General features: G+C 40.4%; 1 protein-coding gene across 1 annotated transcript in view; it reads left to right on the forward strand.

Annotated features, from left to right (window-relative positions):
- The first annotated feature begins 211 nt into the window (after positions 1 to 211).
- LEMD3 (LEM domain containing 3) overlaps positions 212 to 19,853 on the forward strand; it is a 65,585-nt gene continuing 45,943 nt past the window's right edge. Inside the window, exon 1 of the mRNA XM_039234291.1 lies at positions 212 to 1,787. Within this exon, the coding sequence (XP_039090222.1) occupies positions 227 to 1,787 (1,561 nt within the window). The 5' untranslated portion in view covers positions 212 to 226. The remainder of the gene's footprint in view (positions 1,788 to 19,853) is intronic.

Consider the following 19,853-nt stretch of genomic DNA (forward strand, 5'->3'; position numbering starts at 1 on the left):
GGAGACTGCGCTGGCACCCCAAGGTGAGGGAGTAGACAAACTCTCCGCTTGGGGAGCCGCGCGCCGCTCAGGTGGCCCTTTCCCGCTCAGGTGAGCTCCTCCCGCGCCTCCCATTGGCCAAGGCGCCCGTGGCGCTGGGAGGGCGACGCAGCCCGGTCTAGTTCAGGGTCTAGTGCGGCGCGTCACTTCCGGTAGCGCGGAGCTTGTAAAACACCCTGGAGAGAAAATGGCGGCGGCAGCGGCTTCGGCGCCTCAGCAGCTCTCGGATGAGGAGCTTTTCTCTCAGCTCCGCCGTTACGGCCTGTCTCCTGGCCCAGTGACGGAGAGCACCCGCCCGGTCTACCTCAAGAAGCTGAAGAAGCTTCGAGAGGAAGAGCAGCAGCAGCACCGGTCTGGGGGCCGCGGCAACAAGACGCGGAACAGTAATAACAATAACACGGCTGCTGCCGCGGTCGCCGCGGCAGGAGCGCCGGCGGCCGCCGCGGGGCTGGGGGGCCGGCCGGTCTCTGGCGACCTCTCCTACTTGCGGACTCCTGGGGGCCTGGGCCGAGTCTCGGCCTCTGGCCCGGAGAGCCCCGTGGGAGGGCCCGGGGGCGCCTCGGCCGCCCCCACGGCTGGCAGCAAAGTGCTGCTGGGCTTCAGCTCGGACGAGTCGGACGTGGAGGCCAGTCCGCGGGACCAGGCCGGCGGCGGCGGCGGCGGCGGCGGCGGGAGGAAAGACCGGGCTTCGCTCCAGTACCGCGGGCTCAAACCGCCGTCGGCGCCCCTGGCCGCCAGCGAGGTGACTAACAGCAACTCGGCCGAGCGAAGGAAGCCCCACTCGTGGTGGGGGGCCCGGCGGCCGGCGGCTCCCGGGCTGCAGACCCCGTCGGCGAGGGATGCGGCCGCGGAGGACGAGGAGGAGGAGGAGGGGGACGACGGAGAGGACAGGGACCCAGAGGCCGAGGAGCCGCTGCGGGCGAGCCGGACGGTGAATGGCAGCCGGCTTCTCCCGTACAGCTGCCGGGAGAACTATTCGGACTCGGAGGAAGAGGAGGACGACGACGTGGCCTCCAGCAGACAGGTATTAAAGGACGACTCCCTTTCCCGGCATCGGCCCAGACGGAGCCATAGTAAGCCTCTCTCTTCGCTGACTGCAAAATCTGCCGGCGGCCGGCTGGAGACCTCAGTTCAGGGAGGGGGAGGAATCCCGATGAATGACAGGGCGGCGGCTGCGGGGAGTCTAGACAGGAGCCGAAACCTCGAAGAGTCGGCGGCGGCGGCGGCGGCGGCGGCGGCGGAGGAGCAGCAGGGAGGAGGGTGTGATCCCCTGGACTCCAGCCCCATTCCTAGGTACCGTGTCACCGCAAAGAAACTGGCCCCTCTCCTTCCCCCGCCACTGACCGACATGGACTCAACCTTGGATTCGTCCACAGGCTCCCTCCTTAAAACCAATAATCATATCGGCGGCGGGTCCTTCAGTGTGGACGCCCCTAGGATTTTTTCCAACAGCCTCCCTCCCGGTGCAGCGGTGGCTGCCTCTAGTGCACTCAGGATCAATCACTCCAATCATACGGGCTCCAATCATACCTACCTGAAAAACGCATACAACAAACCGAAGCTTTCCGAACCGGAGGAGGAACTTCTCCAGCAATTTAAACGGGAGGAGGTGTCCCCTACAGGGGGTTTCAGTGCCCACTATTTGTCGATGTTTCTCTTAACTGCTGCCTGCTTATTTTTCCTAATATTGGGACTGACTTACCTAGGAATGAGAGGGACAGGAGTATCCGAGGGCGGAGGACTCAGCAGTAAGTATTAAACCCTGTGGGTAAGGTAACCATGGGGGTGTTGGTGTCTTCTGCCCTTAAGAACATGTATTAATAGTGACACGCAGCAGATCGACTGCATTTGTGCCATCTCCCTTTAAGAAAGAGCATTACCATTATCAGAATGAGAATCCCGTGACTGATTTCAAAATTTTTCTGTATAATGTATTGGGAAATTCAGAACCTCTTGTAAAAGAACAGAATATTGCCAGCTTGTTAGTACAATGCATTTGCATTTCCATGTGGGTCTTAAATTCTCTTTTAGCCTTAAGTAACTATGTGTGCTGATGCCAGTGAACAGTTTTGAAGTATTTTGATTGCTATGGGACATCATAAATGCAATGGTTTTTCAAATTGAGTTGTGATTCTACAAGGTAATGTGAGATCTCTTGAAATTCCAGTTAAATATTTTGTAGTATTACGTTATACATCTAGGTGAATCTATGATTTCTTTAAAGTGAATGAGTATAGAAAGTAGGAAGACACAACTCTAAATTGAGTGCTGAGCTCAGAGCGTCTCCCTTCCCACCAGTGAAAAAAGTAGTGTTAAGGCAGGGCCGGAGAGTTTGCAGTGAGATTGATCAGGTATTGGTTTCTAGGCCGTGCCATTTACCTGCTCAAGGACTGTAGGGAGGATGTTGTGTTCATTCATTCATTAAGCCAGCATCATCTATGCTGAGCACTTAGGACACAGCAGTGGTAAGTCAGAGTATCTGCTCTTCAACACAAGAAGATACACCCAGGTCAATTTGTGTTTTGTGAAAGAAATAAGGATGGAGTAATTGATATGTGCTATTTAGAGGTGGCGAGGGTAGCTGCTGTTTGCTGTGAGACCTGAAGCAGGAGGAGACAATATTGAAGGGCGACAGGAGAGCCTTCTGGGCAGAGATTATAAGAAAGGCGTTGAGTTGAGCAAGAGCCTGCCTGTGGGTTAGAGCATCTTGAGCCAGGGGCAGTGAGCAGAAGTTTGAGCTTCCCTTTCTTATTGTAAAATGATGCTAATATTGATTAGAATGATTCCTATGCAGATTTCTTGAAAGAGGGAAAGTAAATGTGCGTGATGGACTGCTGACTATATAATGTCTCAGTGTTAGGGCCGTCTCCCCTCTCCCCCTGAACTACCCCTTTCATCCAATATGAAGTCACTTTATCGTGATTTGTATTTATAAAATCAGGCTTACTATTGTTCTGTTTGTTTGTTTCAAAATAGTAAATGATGCTGTTAGCAGATTTAAAAAGAGTACGAGTCAAAATAGTGTAACCTTTGATTTGGTTATAGCCATTTCTAAGATCATCAAATAACAGACTATATTGCTTAATTAGAGGGGTTAGAAGGGGACTGAAACCCAGCACTCACTTTAAAACTGGTTCCCTGGGAGCAAGAGTAATATATTGTCAACTGTCTCAGATAATTTGGGAGAAAAAGAAGTAGGTCATATTAGAAGTTAAACTAATCAAGTTCATATAAATTAAATGACATTATCAGCACTACCTATTTGTATCTGTTTCTCTAATAGCTAACCGTATGACCTAGCCCTTTTCTGGGTGCTTTATACATACTATCTCATTGAATCTCTCAACACATCACAGATGCAGATGGTGTTATCCTCATTTTATAGATGAGGACAGTGAGGCAAGGAAGTTAAGAAATGTAGCTAGTGTGTGATAGGACTGAGGTTTGGCTTCAGATTTTTTAAAATAAACTTAAATTTTTTATTTCTTTATTTTATTTATTTATTTATTTTTTAAATGTTTTTATTTATTTCTAGGAGAGAGAGAGAGACAGCGTGAACAGGGGAGGGTCAGAGAGAGAGGGAGTCACAGACTGAAACAGGCTCCAGGCTCTGAGCTGGCAGTCAGCACAGAGCCCGACGTGGGGCTCGAACCCACAAACCGCGAGATCATGACCTAAGCAAAAGTCGGACGCTCAACCGACTAAGCCACCCAGGCGCCCCAAAATAAACTTAAATTTTTTAAAGTTTACTTACATATTTTGAGGGAGAGAGCATGAGTAGAGGGGCGGAGAGAGAGAGAGGGTTCTTTCTCTCTTTCTGCACCATCAGTGCAGAGCCTGATGTAGGGTTCAATCCTGTGAAATGTGAAATCGTGACCAGAGCTGAAATCCAGAGTTGGATGCTGAACTGACTGAGCCACCGAGGAACTCTTCAGATTTTGTTTTCAACTGTTAAAGTCCATATTCTTTTTAAAAAATTTTTTTATTGTTTATTTTATATTTATTATTATTTTTGAGAGAGACAGAGTACAAGTGGGGGAGGGATGGAGAGAGAGAGAGAGAGAGACAGAGAATCCGAAGCAGGCTCCAGGCTCTTAGCTGTCAGCACAGAGTCCTCTGCGGGGCTCGAACCCACAAACTGTGAGTTCATGACGTGGGCCGAAGTCAGCCGGTTAACCAACTGAGCCACCCAGCTGCCCCTGGAGTCCATATTCTTAACACTACTTTGGATACTGTTTGTATGTAGAGAGCTTTCTAAATAAGAGAGTACTTTTATTAGGATTAAGAAAATAATTGAATATTGGTAGAGTTTCATAAAGAATTACTGATGAGCCCAATCCTCAATTAAGTGACTGTCACATCTGTTAAGATAAATGAATAATACTTCCTTAGGTACTAAAATTTCAAATAGAATAGGAAAGGATAGGACTGCTAGGGTTTTAGTAGCCCCCTCACCTTCACCAGTGTGACCGGGAAGAAATTTTAAAGTTTTTTTTTTTTTTTTTTTTTTTTTACTGAATGGTAAACGTAAGGTAGTTTGAGTGATGGAAACAACAGTGACTAAGAAGTTCAGGACCTGGCTTCTAGGACTTGTCCCAATGACTTTAGTCAAGGTCTGTATTAAATGGGAGTAATAATTTCTGCTGTCCACGGGGACGTTAAGAGGATCAAATGAGATAGTTTATTAAACAACCATAAAGTGGTATTATTCAAAAGTTTAGATAAAATTTGTTGTATTCCTGGTAAATTATAGTATGTAGGTAAAGTGAAATCATTTCTGTAATATTATTTAGTAGTGTTTATTCAACATTTAATTTTTATTAAATTCCATTAAAAGTACACTGTAGACATTGATACAGATATTTGAATCAAAGTTAGGGAATCCTTAAATGTATTATATATTTGACTTACCGTTTACCTTGGTGGAAAGACGTGCCTGCTAATTCAGTTAGTTTGCACACCTAACGGTGAATAATTTTCACTCCCTATATTTATGTGTTTTGAGTCCCTTGTCATGAGTATAATGGTTAACCAATGCTTAACCATAGGGTTCATTGGTCAAATAATGTGCTTGAGGAAATAGTTTTCCTTTGAGTAATAATTTCGCTAGAAGATTGTAGGTTATATGTGAGAGTAAGCTTTAATAAGCTTTTATTAGTTGTCATTTAAATTGTGTACAACGTATAATAGATTAGCCTTTCAAATAGTTCATATTCATTTGGTCCTTGAAAATTTTTATCAATATTCTAGTTTTATTAAATTACTTTTATTAATTAAATTACTATGAGTCTCTTCTTCCTCATCTGTAAAATGAGGTGGATTAGATGATCTCCAAGTTGTCTGTAGCTCTCAGGTTTAAGATTTTAACTCTGAACTGTCCTGCCCAGAGAACCCAAGGATCAGTCTGCGGTGAGGTTAGATCATGACAACCCAGTAAAAGGCAATGGAAATGCAGAATAGATGGACAATCTTCAGTGCATATGGTCATTATTTAAAAATTGTTTTCCAGTTATAAAAGACGTGGTTTTTGAAAAATACATGATTTAGAAAATTTGAATAGAGGTCTATGAAGCAAAAAACGAATAGATATTATGTATATCACCCTCTAGTCTTCCCACTTACTCCTGGTATAAATAAGTTCAAATAATGCCTTTCAAAACTTTCTTAATGCTTTTCATGTAAATACCTACATTCATATATATGTGTGTTTGTGTACATTTTCATTCAACTGTAGATAGAATGCCTACTGTGTGCCAAGCACCATTTTACGCATTCTAGGGATGAAGATGGACAAGTAAATAAGAATTTGAGAGAGTGATGATTGCTGATACAAGTTAATGATAATAACTTCGTGTGGGGTAGAGGGATATGTAGTATTACATACAGGTGAGCAGGCCTCTCAAAAGAGGTGATGTTTGACTTGAAATCTGAATGACTTGGAGGAACTAGCTGTTGACAGGGAGAAAAGCATTCCAGGAAGAAATAACATCCAGTGCAAGACTCCTGGGGCAAGAACCAGCTTGGCAAGTTGAAGCATCAGAATAGAATGGCCAGTAACATTAGGGTATAATGAATGAGAATGGCATATGATGAAGTCAGAAGTAGGCAGGGGCCCGTTGTAAAGGACCTAAAGGCCTTGAGGGCCATGGAAAGGACTCTGAATTTTATCTTAAGTGATACACTGTAACATGTCTTTTCACTTAACCTTGTATTATGGGTAGCTTTATACTAAGTTTAAGTACAAGGCATAATTTAAAAATCTCACTCTCCATCTGTCCCTTTCTCATCCTGTAAAAATGCTAAAATCTCTGCCATCCTGAAAATGTTGTTCTTCACTCCTCTGTTCTGCTCTAGCTGTTAACTCTCTAATAGGCAAAGATTGATATCTTTTTGCCTCTGCCATTGACTCAGCCCCTGTCTAGTCTAGCTTTGTTTACCATCCATTCCTCTGGAATCTCTACTTCAAGTCACCAGTTAACTCAATTGCCAAATCCAAGAGGCGTTGAAGTTCTTATCTTTGCTTCTTTGAAACATTCAGTGCATTGATAACTCTTTCTTCATGAAACTCTCCTTTCCAGACGTCTGCATCACTGCTCTCTCCCAGTTTTCATTTACTCCTGTCTGTCTGTGTTTTACATATTGGTGGTCTCTGGAACTCTCGTCTTTGTCTCTATCCTTTTGTGCAGTTTCCCTAGGCCCTTTCAATCACCTTCCTGGGTAATACCTCTTGATTTTATATATTCACCTTAAATGTTCTCTCCTGATGTCTAGAATTACCTACTTGTTTATTGGACACTTCTTTTTTCCTGGATGTTCCAGAAGTACCCACTCTCTCTACTCATCAGCTTTCCTTTCACCTTGTTTCCCCCATTCTGTTCCCTGTTTTAGTTCATGGCGCTTCTGTCTACCCAGGACTCAGCTAGATTTTACATAGATTCCTTCCTTTCCTTCATGATCCTACCAAACCTCAAACATCGATCCAATTGGTTACTAAGTCCAGTAGTTCTGCCTCTTACATATCTTTTGAATCTTTTTCTCTTCATCACTGTTGCTCTAAATTAGCCTATTGCCTGAATTGTTTAAGTATTCTTCTAATAGGCTTCTATGCTGTAGCTCTTCAGTCAATTTTCAGTGCCAGAGCAAAATTAAACATTTTAAAAAATTAAACATTAAACAAATGAAATAATAATTCACTCAAGAGCTTAAAATTACTCAATGCCTTTACCTACCTTATTGGATAAAATCTTAATTCTTTGGCTAAACTGTTCATGATCTGACTGCTTTTGCCAGCTTCATTTCCTACCAGTTCTCTTTCCATATTTTACTTTCTGGAAAACTAGAACTTTCTGGATACTACTTGGTGTTCACTGAACATGTCATGAAATGTTGTCCCTTTATGCCTTTGCACATTATTCCTTTCTTTAGGAAGATTGTTTCTTTCACTCTTAACTGCTGTTAATTCTTTTTTTATTTTTTTAATTAAGAAAATTTTTTTAATGTCTTTTATTTGTGTGTGTGTGTGTGAGAGAGAGAGAGAGAGACAGCGTGAGCAGGGGAGGGTCAGAGAGAGAGAGAGGGAGATACAGAATCTGAAGCAGACTCCAGGCTCTGAGCTGGCTGTCAGCACAGAGCCCGATGCAGGGCTTGAACCCATGAACCGTGAGATCATGACCTGAGCAGAAGTTGGCACTTAACTGACTGAGCCACCCAGGCGCCCCATTGACTGCTATTAATTCTTTTTTTTTTTTTTTTAATGTTTTATTTATTTCTAGGAGAGAGAGAGAGAGACAGCGTGAGCAGGGGAGGGTTAGAGAGAGAGGGAGTCACAGACTGAAACAGGCTCCAGGCTCTGAGCTGGCAGTCAGCACAGAGCCCGACGCGGGGCTCGAACCCACAAACCGCGAGATCATGACCTAAGCGAAAGTCGGACGCTTAACCTACTAAGCCACCCAGGCGCCCCGACTGCTATTAATTCTTAAAAGTGTCACCTCTGGATATTTTCTCTGACTTCTGTCTTCGTTTCCCTGGTTTTTGGGTAAGCTCAAACTCTGCTCAAATAAAATCTAATGTATGCTTCATAGCACTTATGATAGAATATTATAATTTTGTATGTTCATTGTGTCAGTTAGATCACAGCTCCTTTAGGGAATGTTTCTGTAGGATGAATTGACTACACTGGTAAAGAGCATAGGCTTTACATTCAGCTCTGAGTTTGAATCTCATTTCCCTCTTATACCTGCTCTGTGACTTTACTGGAAAATACTCAGTTACCTCATATTAAAAATGAAGTTGATAATACTGCCTCAGGGTGCCTTTAAGCATTACGTGAGGTATGTGAAGTTTTTAGTGTTGTTGCCTGGCATATGGGAATTGCTTAATAGACCCAAGTCACATTAGTATCCTGGCACAAGTTCATTCCTCAGTAAATACTTATTGAGAATGATCACATATCTGATACCCAATTTATATGCACTGATTAACTCATCATGTAACTCAGTTACTGGCTACCTATTCAGTACCTAACTTAGTACTCAGTACTGGGAAGGATGCAGAAGAAATCTCATTCATGCAAAAGCCTCCACTCCACAAATAGTAGCAGAAAATGGTGAAGAAGGATACTAGACATTAGGTGATCAGTGACACACTTTTGTAAAAGAGGGGTAGGGAATTCACAGTGAGGTGGGTCAGTCTCAAATGGTCAAAAGTTCTGATTCCAAATTTGGACTTGATTCTGTGGGTTGAGCAGTGGGAATCCATGGAGGCTTTAACGCAGAGGACCAACATCAAGTTGATCTTTGAAGAAGGATAAACACGTGGTGGTGGTATGGGAAATGGAGTGGTGGGGCTGGAGAGCAGGAGTGGGGTGATAGGCACTGTAAGCACACATGGAGTGATGAACACCTGGGGAGGCTGATCATGTGGCCATGGAGCAGCGTCTCTGATTTGAGGAAGGTCATATAATATTTGGTGACTATTTGGATCCAGAGAATAAAGGAGAAGAGTCAAAGATTATTCTGAGTTTATGAGCCTAGATGACAAGAGAGAATACTGATACCATTGACTAGTGGATTAGAGATGTTGAAGAGGGATCTTTTTGGGGAGAAAAGTAGTATAGAGAAAATAAGTTTTGGGGGGACTTATTTTTTGAGTTGTTCAACCAGAAATATCCTGTAGGTTATTGTAGTTATATAATTGGATTGAAGATGAGAGAGAGATTGGTGCTGAGTTTACTAGTACTGTTTACTAGAGGAATCGATACCTTTTTAATACTTATTTTTTTATTAAAAAAATTTTTGTTTAATGTTTACTTTTGAGAGAGAGAGAGACAGAGCCTGAGCAGGGTAGGGGCAGAGAGAGAGAGGGAGACACAGAATCTGAAGCAGACTCCAGGCTCTGAGCTGTCATCACAGAGCCTGACCTGGGGCTCGAACTCATGAACTGTGAGATGACCTGAGCGGAAGTTGGACATTCAACTGACTGAGCACCCCTGATATTTATTTTTTGTAATGTATGTGTTTTCTTTTAAAGCCAAGATGAAGCATTACAAAAAGGTACCATAGTTTGTTTTTAATATATTTTTACTTTTTCAAATAATTACACTAGCCTCCTGGTTCACAACTTGATATCTATAATGAAATAGGTGTAGGGATTTTGAAAAATAGTTGTTTTCCTCATTCTTGGTTTTTTTTTTTTTTTTTTTAATTTCTTTAATGTTTGTTTATTTTTGAGAGAGGGAGAGACAGGGCATGAGCAGGGGAGGAACAGAGAGAGAAGGAGACACAGGCTCCAGACTCTGAGCTGTCAGCACAGAGCCTGACTCGGGGCTTGAACTCATGTACAGTGAGATAATGACCTGAGCCAAAGTCAGACACTTCAGCGACTGAGCCACCCAGGCGCCTCTGTTTCCCTCATTCTTGAATAATGAAAGCTGAGTGTTACAGAATAGTGAACTTTGAAAAACTTTAAGGAAGAAAAAAATTTCTAGGCCTCTAAGAATATTCCTGGGAACACCAGGGCTTTGCATATCCCAGCTGGATGATTTAAATAAAACCTACTCTGAAAAAAATGTCTTTCATTTGAAAATTATCTCTAGAATAACTTAAAATCATCAGAGTGAAAACATATGAATTCCCCGTGAGTATATCCAGGGAGCCTAGTTTGAGGAAAATGGGCATAGATATCAGGGCTTGGATTAAGGAGGCTGACCTGGGTTTGGCTCTTGCACAAATTAGCTTTTCTGTGAAAGGCAAGTTGCTGAACCACTGTGATCCTCAATATCCTCATCTGTAAAAGAGAATTCAGTGAGAATTAAGTGGAATAAGGCATGTAAAGTACTTGGCACAGTACATGACACATAGTAATAACGATAGCAGCTGACCCTATGTAGCAGCTGGTGCCAGGCACTGTGCTGAACAATTTTAACTGTTACTTAATCTTCATGAGGCAGATATTTGTCTCGTTTTGTAGATGAGGACAAGTGATTCCGGGCGAAGTTGAATTTCCTGGGGGTCCTGTGGCTAGTAAGTGCTGAGGCAGTGTTTGGATTCAGATAGTGTCTCTTCACCACTCGGCTCGAGTTTAAAAAAAAAATTTTTTTTTAAATGTTTTATTTATTTCTGAGAGAGAGAGAGAGAGAGAGCGCGTGAGAGCGTGAGCAGGGGAGGGGCAGAGAGAGAGGGAGATACAGAATCTGAAACAGGCTTCAGGCTCTGAGCTGGCTGTCAGCACAGAGCCCGACCCCGGGCTTTGACTCACCATCTGTGAGATCGTGACCTGAGCCGAAGTCGGACGCTTAACTGACTGAGCCACCCAGGGTCCCCTCGGTTGATTGCCTTTTATCATGTGTAAGTACATGAGGACTGTGTATATGTTCTCTACCATTACTGTTATCTAGAAAATTATGAAAAGATATGGATGGGTGAAGCAGATTAATGCATGAAATCCTAGAAATGCCAGGAATAATCTATGAAATCTAACAACTTTAGGATAAGAAAGCACAAATTTGTACTCAACAATTAGGAATCTTGTGTGGGACTATTTATCCTTACTTTAGATTGATTTGTTAATTCGTTGATATATGAGCAGGTCAGTCTGCTGTAATTAAATGCAAACTATACTAAACTATGTAAAACTAAGAGACATGGGGGCGCCTGGATGGCTCAGTCGGTTAAGTGTCTGGCTTCGGCTCAGGTCATGATCTCACAGTTCGTGGGTTCGAGCCCTGTGTTGGGCTCTGTGCTGACAGCCAGCTCAGAGCCTGGAGACTACTTTTGATTCTGTGTCTCCCTCTCTCTCTTACCCTCCCCTGCTCATGCTCTCTCTCTCTCAAAATAAATAAAACATAAAGTTTTTTTTTTAATTAGGAGATAAGCTATTTCTAATTTTTAAAAGATATGCAGAGTCTCAAAACTGGTGGGTAAAGGGGTCCTCTGATTTTGCATTAGCGCTTTCATACATGTTTTCCATTGTTCCAGTTTCAAGATGTAAAGACCTTTAAGTATAGCACATTTGTTCCTCCATTTTTGACTCTTTTAAATAAACTTTGTATGTGTTTTTTTCTTTGTTTATATTTCTTTTAGTGGAAGTGATCCATTCTGTAATTTCAGGGTTAATTTTAAAAGTCAGATATTTTTCATGATTAATCAGTAGAATTGTAAAGTTTTAAAATTAGCTGCTTCTTGTTCGTTACTTTATATTAACTTGACCTATCTGAAAAATATTTTCTATAAATAAAAGGAACCTTAATGTAAGGAGATTTATAATAACAGTACAAAGAGAGAGTTAATCTAGTTTATAAGTAGTCTAAAAATGAAGTATACCTTGAAGTATTAGAAATTGTCTCCCAAATTTATCGTAAGCAAGTGGTGGTAGTAACTTCTTTATGGAGATTATAATGATACATCTTTATTTTAATCTGGTATTTATTATACACTAAAAGTTACAACCATTTGGGATCCCAGCCTAATCTAACTGGAAATCATTAATGGCAGTTTATTGTCTGTTAATTTTAGATCTTGACTTCCATACTCAGATTTTATTTTTAAAAGATTTTAAACCTAACAGGTAGCAGTGTATTTAAGCAGTAACCTTGATTTTTGCTGTTTTAATAATGCATGCTTTAACCTGACTCTCACAGGTGATAGTTTTATTTATTTATTTTTTGAGACAGAGTGTGTACAAATGGGGGAGGGACAGAGGGAAAGAGAGTCTTTTTTTTTTTTTTTAAGTTTATTTATTTTGAGAGTGAGAGTGTATGTGCATGTGAGTGGGGGGAGAGGCAGCGGGAAGGGGGGTGGGTGTCCCAAGCAGGCTCTGAGAGGTCAGCATAGAGCCCAGTGCTGGGACTTGAACTGCTGAAGAACTCACAAAACCTGAGCTGAAATCAAGAGTGGGATGCTTAACCCACTGAGCTACCCAGGTGCCCCAAGGGAAAGAGAACATTAAGGAGGCTCTACACCTATCACAGAGCCCAACATGGGGCTTGAGCATATGACCCTGCGATCATGACCTGAGCCAAAATCAAGAGTCTGACATTTAGCTGTCTGAGCCACCCAGACACAACTACAAGTGAGAGTTTTTTTTAAATCTTGATTTAATTAATATTCTTTATTAACAGCGCTGCCAAAATAATTTTTAAACAAGTGTTCACCAGGAAGAAAGTGCTTATGTTTTAATATTTATTTGACATAATTAAATTTTACATGTTTGACCTCATTCCTTTGAAACTTCATTTGTAAGAAAATTAACTTTTTAAAAGGATTATAAAAATTTATACCGGGGTGCCTCAGTGACTCAGTCGGTTGAGCATTTGACTCTTGATTTCTGTTCAGATCATGACCAGGGTCATGAGATCAAGCCCCATGTCAGGCCCTGCACTGAGCGTGGAGCCTGCTTGATATTCATTCATTCTCTCTCTCTCCCTCCCTCTCTCCCCCTCCCTCCTTCCCTCTCCCTCCCTCCCTCTCTCCCTCTCTTCCTCTCTCTCTCCCCCTCCCTTCCTCTCTTCCTCTCCCTCTCCCTTTCCTTCTCCCTTTTCCTCTCCCTCTCCCTCTCCCTCTCTCTCTCTCCCTGTCTCTCTCTCTCTCTCCTTTTTTCCCTCTGCCCCTCGCCCCTGCTTGCTCATGTGTGCTCTTCCTAAAACAAAACAAAAAAATTATACTAACAGATAATAATGTCTGAAAATAGGATAACAGATTTATCATGTGGAAGCTATAATGTGTTAATTTTATGATGTCTTAATTTTTTCTTTGTTTTGGAGGTATAGATTTAAAATCATACTACATTTTTTGTTTGGTGGTAGCAGATTTATTGCTCTATGTCCACAGCTTTTTGCTTCAGGTAATATCAGATGGGAAGCTAACATTTAGAAACAAGGCTTGAGTGCAGAACTATGCAAGTTCAACTGTCCTGAACTAATTGAATGATGAAAATGAAACAACAGTTTCTTCCTGTCTTGAATGTGACATGAATAGAAAAAAAATGGCTTTAGGACCAATGAGCATTTTAACACATAGCGCAACATTAATTTTGTTTTGCAGCTAGAGACTCCTTTTATATGTCTATGGAATTTGCTGATTGTGGCTAATTTCTGAAAGTACTTATACTTATAAAGGAAGCTCTGTAAGAATTAACCTAGATAGAAAATTTTAAACTTCCAAATAGAGAGGATCACTGAAATTAATTAGGAGAGGGGAAATCTTATAACATCTGTTTCTTCTAGTCCCTAGGTTATGGCTTAGACCCTTGGTCGGCCTTATAATGACTTTATAAGGGTGCCTTCCATAGTATCAAAGTTGTTTTCTTGTTTGATTTAGTTTACTTGAAGCAGAATTCAGTTTCTCCTATTCACCCATTCACACACTCATAAATTATTGAGCACCTACTATGTGCCAAATAATGCCAGAAGATGAGTACATACTTTCTGGAATTACGGGAGTGAAACTCTTCTTTCAGACATACTGCCTCCCTTTCTCCCACATGGTAGTGGCATTCTCTTCTTTCTCCTGAATATTTATACAGTAGCTATCCTCCAGAATTGAGATTTGGTTACCATGCAACACTGTTTAAGTTTTGTATGTTGTGACTTAGGAAACATAACTTTAAAAATTATTTTCTGGGGGCACCTGGGTGGTTCAGTAAGTTGAGTGTCCGACTCTTGATTTTAGCTCAGGTCATGATCTCATGGTCATGAAATTGAGCTCTGTGTGGGGTTCTGCGCTGAGCATAGAACCTGCTTCGGATATTCTCTCTGTCTCTGTCTCTCCCTCTGCCTCTGTCTCTCTCCCCTGCTGGCATTCTCTCTCTCTCTCTCTCAAATTAAAAATTACTATTTCGTGCAAATTTGAGTATGCCCTATGGTAGAGTTTACCACAATGTGTACTAGTATACAAAGAAATAGTTTCATTTCTTGCAGGTTTTTAGAAGTACTTTAAAAAGTAAAAAAGGAGGAGACATCAAGAATAAATTTGCCAAAAATGGAAATGTTATCAATATGAAGTGTTTATGATTATAATTCAAGATGTTCTAGAAGTATTCTTATGCTTATGACAAAAAGTCTTGTTTTGTTTTTAAAACGTGTCATCTCCAAATGTTCCTTCTTTCAGATTTTAAAGCCTGAAATGATAAAAGCATTTATTGAGAACTTTGTATGTATAAGCACTTCATCTTAATTTTTATGAGTGGAACTGCTGGTATTATCTCCATGGGAATACTGAAATGTAGAGGGAGTACAGTCACAAGTGACTTGCCTAGGATTCCACAGCTACTAAGTTTTGCGGCTAGCATTTGAACCCATCATCTGACTTCAGGGTCCACAACCTAAACCACTAGGCAGCAGTAGATTTTTTTATGCATCTTTTCTCACCTGCTGACTTTATTTGGGCAGGTGAGTCACTCATAACCTCTGGGCCTTGGTTTTTGCCATCTGTCAAATTAGGGGATGGTAAAATCAACTTGACTTCTAGTGAGTGACTTTTGTAGGGAGCTTACGCGATAGTGTTTATGGAAATTCTTTGGAGAAATTTGAAGTGATACAAAACTGTATATTTTTAATACATTAAGTTAGAATTTCCTGGCTATAGTAGTCTAGTTAAAAAAACACATGGTCAGCACTGTGTAACTGTGTATGACATGTCTTGTCAATGATGTTAATAAGTAATAGAAGAGTCCTTTACGTTTATAATCCTTATCAGTATTTTTCAACCTTTATCTCAAGCTGTCGGAGCAGATTAAAGGAGTCCTCTTTTTATGTTACCTAATTATTGCTTTACCTCTGGGTGCTAAAAAGGAATGTTCTTATTTTTGCAGTTATGTTAATTTAGTAGATTATGAAGCACAACTTGAAATTAGAGTTTAGTCTTGTTGACCACTAGAGGCTTGACTTGCTGATCGGAGAGTCAGAGATGGTAATGTTGCTCTAATCCAAAATATAGTAGTGCATTTGAGATAGAAAACCATTTCTTGGGAATGTGGACGGTGTTAGAGTAAGCTTCTGTGAATATTATCTGAAGAACAGACTGCGTGTGCAGCTGGGAGAGAAGGGTGGCCTGTTGCGTGTTCTGCTTCAGCTGGTCTGTAAGATGCCATGAGGACTAGTATTGCTGAAGTGGGAAAATAAGGTGCGTCCCTGGGAATAGGCAGTAGGCTGCATGGGGGGTAATCAAGAGATTGGGAGGTATAAAATAATGAAACGAATTTGATAAACAGTATATTAAAATCATGCTACTTAAATTATAAGGAATTTAAAGTGCATTAGGATCTTCAGTCTCCTAGATAATTGATATAAAGCACATAATGAAATTTTCATCCCATTTCACATTTGAAACTGTATCAAAGATGTGATTTGTTAAGACCAGAGCTGCCTAATAGAAATATAATACAAATATGGAGTAATTAAATCTGAAGTAACTACAGTGAATTAGAAATAGCTGAGCAGTGGTAGAATTAAATCTCTCACCCACCTGTCCTAGATAAATGGCCATGCTTGATGGTATAAAGGAATAAAGTGGCATAAAGGAATCCTTAGCTTAAAGTAGAAATGGTATCACCTAAATTCTCACTCATTTTTTATTGGGAATATTTCTATGTATTCTTTTCACCAGTTTCTTATTATAAACTGCTTTGTATAGCTTTTCAAACTAGACATGTAGGAGGGAGGGATGGCCTTTTGATTCTGGCACATGACTCCCTGGAAATAAGGGGAAAGTTAGCTCCTATTTAGGAAAATGAAAACAGAATGACTAATAAAGCATCTGTTGGCATGAGTAAATTTTTAAGCGTTTCAATATCTTTTTGAGAAAGATTTTGGGGTGCTTTGATTCATCATTTTTGAATTTTAAAAATTACCTCAGTTCTTTTACAAGGTGCTATTTTATGGTAGATTTATACTTAGCAACATCTCCTAATGGATTTGAATAAATTTTTGAATTACATTCAGATTACTAGAGAATGTTTGCTTACAAAGTCAAGCAATTTACTTCCAAAAGGAAAACTGGGCTGTCCTTAGTTTTTGAATGGGTTGTCTTCCAGATCATGTGTAAGATACTTGCTTGAACTTGGAAATGTTTAACTAGACTATTTAAAAAAAATTTTTTTTAAATATTTATTTTTGAGAGAGAGACAGGGTGGGAAAGTGACACAGAGAGAGGGAGACACAGAATCTGAAGCAGGCTCCAGGCTCTGAGCTGTCAGCACAGAGCCTGATGCAGGGCTGGGACTCATGACTCCCGAACCACGAGATCATGACCTGAGCTGAAGTCAGATGCTTAACTGACTGAGACACTCAGGTGCCCCTTAACCACACTGTTTTTTAAGTTTAAGTTTCCAGGCTAGTCCACAGAAGCTTATTTAAAATTGTATCCTGTGTTAGCACTTATATAGTCTTGGTTTAACTTTTGAGTCCTCGGTGCAGTTGGTCATGTTCTGTGGGAGTTGGATTAGGAAGCAAATTTATTTTTGGCTTTTTATGTTTTCTTATACTTTTTCATCTCTTAATTCTTGTTCTTATACTGGCCTAAGCTTCCTGCTGTTTCTCTATAATCTTGGCCAAACATCTAAGTGCTCAATACTTCAAATCTTTTCTTTTTTTAAATTGAGAGATAACCAACATGCAACATTATATTAGTTTTAGCTGTACGACATAATGATTTTGTATATGTATATATTGCAAAATGATTACCACAATAAATTTAATTAATTAACATCCATCACCATACATAAATTATAGTTCTTTTTTCTTGTGATGAGAAGTTTTAAGATCTGTCCTGGCAGCTTTCAAATATACAGTATAGTGAAGTTAATTATAGTCACCATACTGTACATTACATCTCGAGGACTCTAATAATCTTTTTATAACTAGAAGTTTGTGTCTTTTGACCATCTTAACCTGTTTTACACCTCCACACAAATGAACCCCCATCCCTGCCTCTTGCAACCAACAGTATGTTCTTTATACCTATGAGTTTGGTTTTTTAGATTACACATATAAGTGAGATAATACAGTATTTGTCTTTTTGTGACTTAACAGCAAAATGCCCTATAATAAAATAGTAGGTCCATGTTTTGGGTGTTGACAAGTATAAACATTTAGTGTTCTTAAGCAGTTTTAACATTTTACAGATGAGGACTCTGTAATGGAAGATTAGGTTAATGACTGTCCAAGGTGATAGTTCAGAGGAGTTGATTGATTATGTCCTTGGTTGAACCCCAGCAGCATGACCTGAGAGCTCATCCACTAGCCATTGTACTCTGCTGCATTCCTTTTTCACATTCCCTCTCCTTTACGCAATTTCAACTCCTTTTTATTCCCTCAGTTCAGCTACTTTTAGCCAAATATTAGGGGAAGCCATTTGATTGAATTCACAGCATTGTAGAATTCTGATAGTATAATCATATGACTTTATGATAACATTTGATAATATGATTTTCTTTAGTGAGAATTGAGCCAATATAGAATCAGAGCTTAGCCCCACCTCTCTAAATCATCCTCCTTCTTTATATGTATAGTAGTTGGGTTGCTTACATTTTTCATTTAGAATTTATGTCAGCGGTTCTTAACTTATGGGCTGAGAACGTCTTGGGGACTGTACCTATTACAAAGTGTTATCTGAGGATCTAACAAATGATTTGTTTCTCTCATATTATGCATTGTTTTCAACTGTATATCAATACTGCTGTGGTTAGAATCCAAAGTATTATTCTTCATAGAATTTTGTCATATTTTCTTAAGAAGTGAATGTTAAAAATACTGTTGTGGGGATCTGAACATCTTTTTTTTTTTTTTTAATGTTTTTTATTTATTTCTAGGAGAGAGAGAGAGAGAGAGACAGCGTGAGCAGGGGAGGGTCAGAGAGGGAGGGAGTCACAGACTGAAACAGGCTCCAGGCTCTGAGCTGGCAGTCAGCACAGAGCCCGACGCGGGGCTCGAACCCACAAACCGCGAGATCATGACCTAAGCAAAAGTCGGAAGCTTAACCGACTAAGCCACCCAGGCGCCCCGGATCTGAACATCTTGATATGAATGAAGAGATTCTTTTACTTAAAAAATGGAGAACCACTGGGGCTCCTGAGTGGCTCAGTCAGTTAAGTGTCTGACTTCAGCTCAGGTCATGATCTCACGGCTCGTGAGTTAGAGCCGTGTTGGGCTCTGTACTGACAGCCCACAGCCTGGAGTCTGTTTCGGATTCTGTGTCTGCCTCTCTCTGCCCTTTCCCTGCTCATACTCTGTCTCTCAAAAATTAATAAATATTAAAAGTGGAGAACCATTGCTTTTAAAGCTTACTATAAGGAAATTATATAGACTGGTTATATTTTAGAATTTGTTTTTAAGACATTCATAATGAATGGCAAGGGATCAGTTGAAATGTTCAAATGACTGACTGGCAAACTTACCAAATGGTGAAAACTCTAATCTTCTCAATGTAATTGTACTCTAAATACAAGATCTTTATTATCTCAGATTCTATCTCTGATAAATGAGAAGTTTGGCAATTAGTAAAAAATTCAGGCATTATGAAAAGTTTTGGCAGGGAGTTTTACCTTGGGGTCTTCCATTTCATCCCTTCTTAACTTACAGATTTTCTTAATGTCCTTTCTTCCCAGTAGCTCCAGGGTAGAGGCAAATAGAGTGGAGTAGTGGTGTATTGTAGTATTTCGTAACCTGAGTGCTGTTTACTTTTTGTTTTGTGCTAGGGTTGGGAAAAGAAGAAAAAGCTAGGATTTAGTAATCTGCCCTCTCCCCACCAGTATCTCTATGCTTAGTTACAAAACATTCCATTTTACATTAGGTTACGACAGTGCCCAACCAAGATCCCAAGTCATACATGTTGGAACTAGCATTCCGTGCTCCAGATTTTTACCCCCACTGCCTTTTCAGTGTGAAGAGATACTTTTTATTCATCTCAGAAGTTAGATGTCAGGTGAAAATCTGATACGATTCCAATATCTACTGTGTTCATGTGGAAGCATGTGTTTTATTCTTAAGGTTCTGTATATTACTACCAACCAAAAAAGTCTTATTTCGTCTAGTTCACCACATGTCGTAACTGCTTACATTTTGATTTATTTAGTGGTTTTGTCTTTGACCTAATAATGACATACTCAAATACCTCTGTTTCCCAAGTGGCTTTCCATTTCTGTTTTTTTCCAGAGCCAAAAGTTAAGATGTAGTGTTGAAGCACATTGGTCATAAAGCCAATGATGGGGATTTTCTGTTCAGCTCAAAATTAAGTTCATATGTTTGTTTTGATCATACTTTAATCTTTTGCTTTGTTTATACATATAATGCCCTTTTCACAGTTACACTTCTTGTCCCCATT

The sequence above is a fragment of the Hyaena hyaena genome, unplaced genomic scaffold (assembly GCF_003009895.1).
Source record: "Hyaena hyaena isolate Hyena2069 unplaced genomic scaffold, ASM300989v1 scaffold_87, whole genome shotgun sequence".
In the NCBI taxonomy this organism is placed as follows: Eukaryota; Metazoa; Chordata; class Mammalia; order Carnivora; family Hyaenidae; genus Hyaena; species Hyaena hyaena.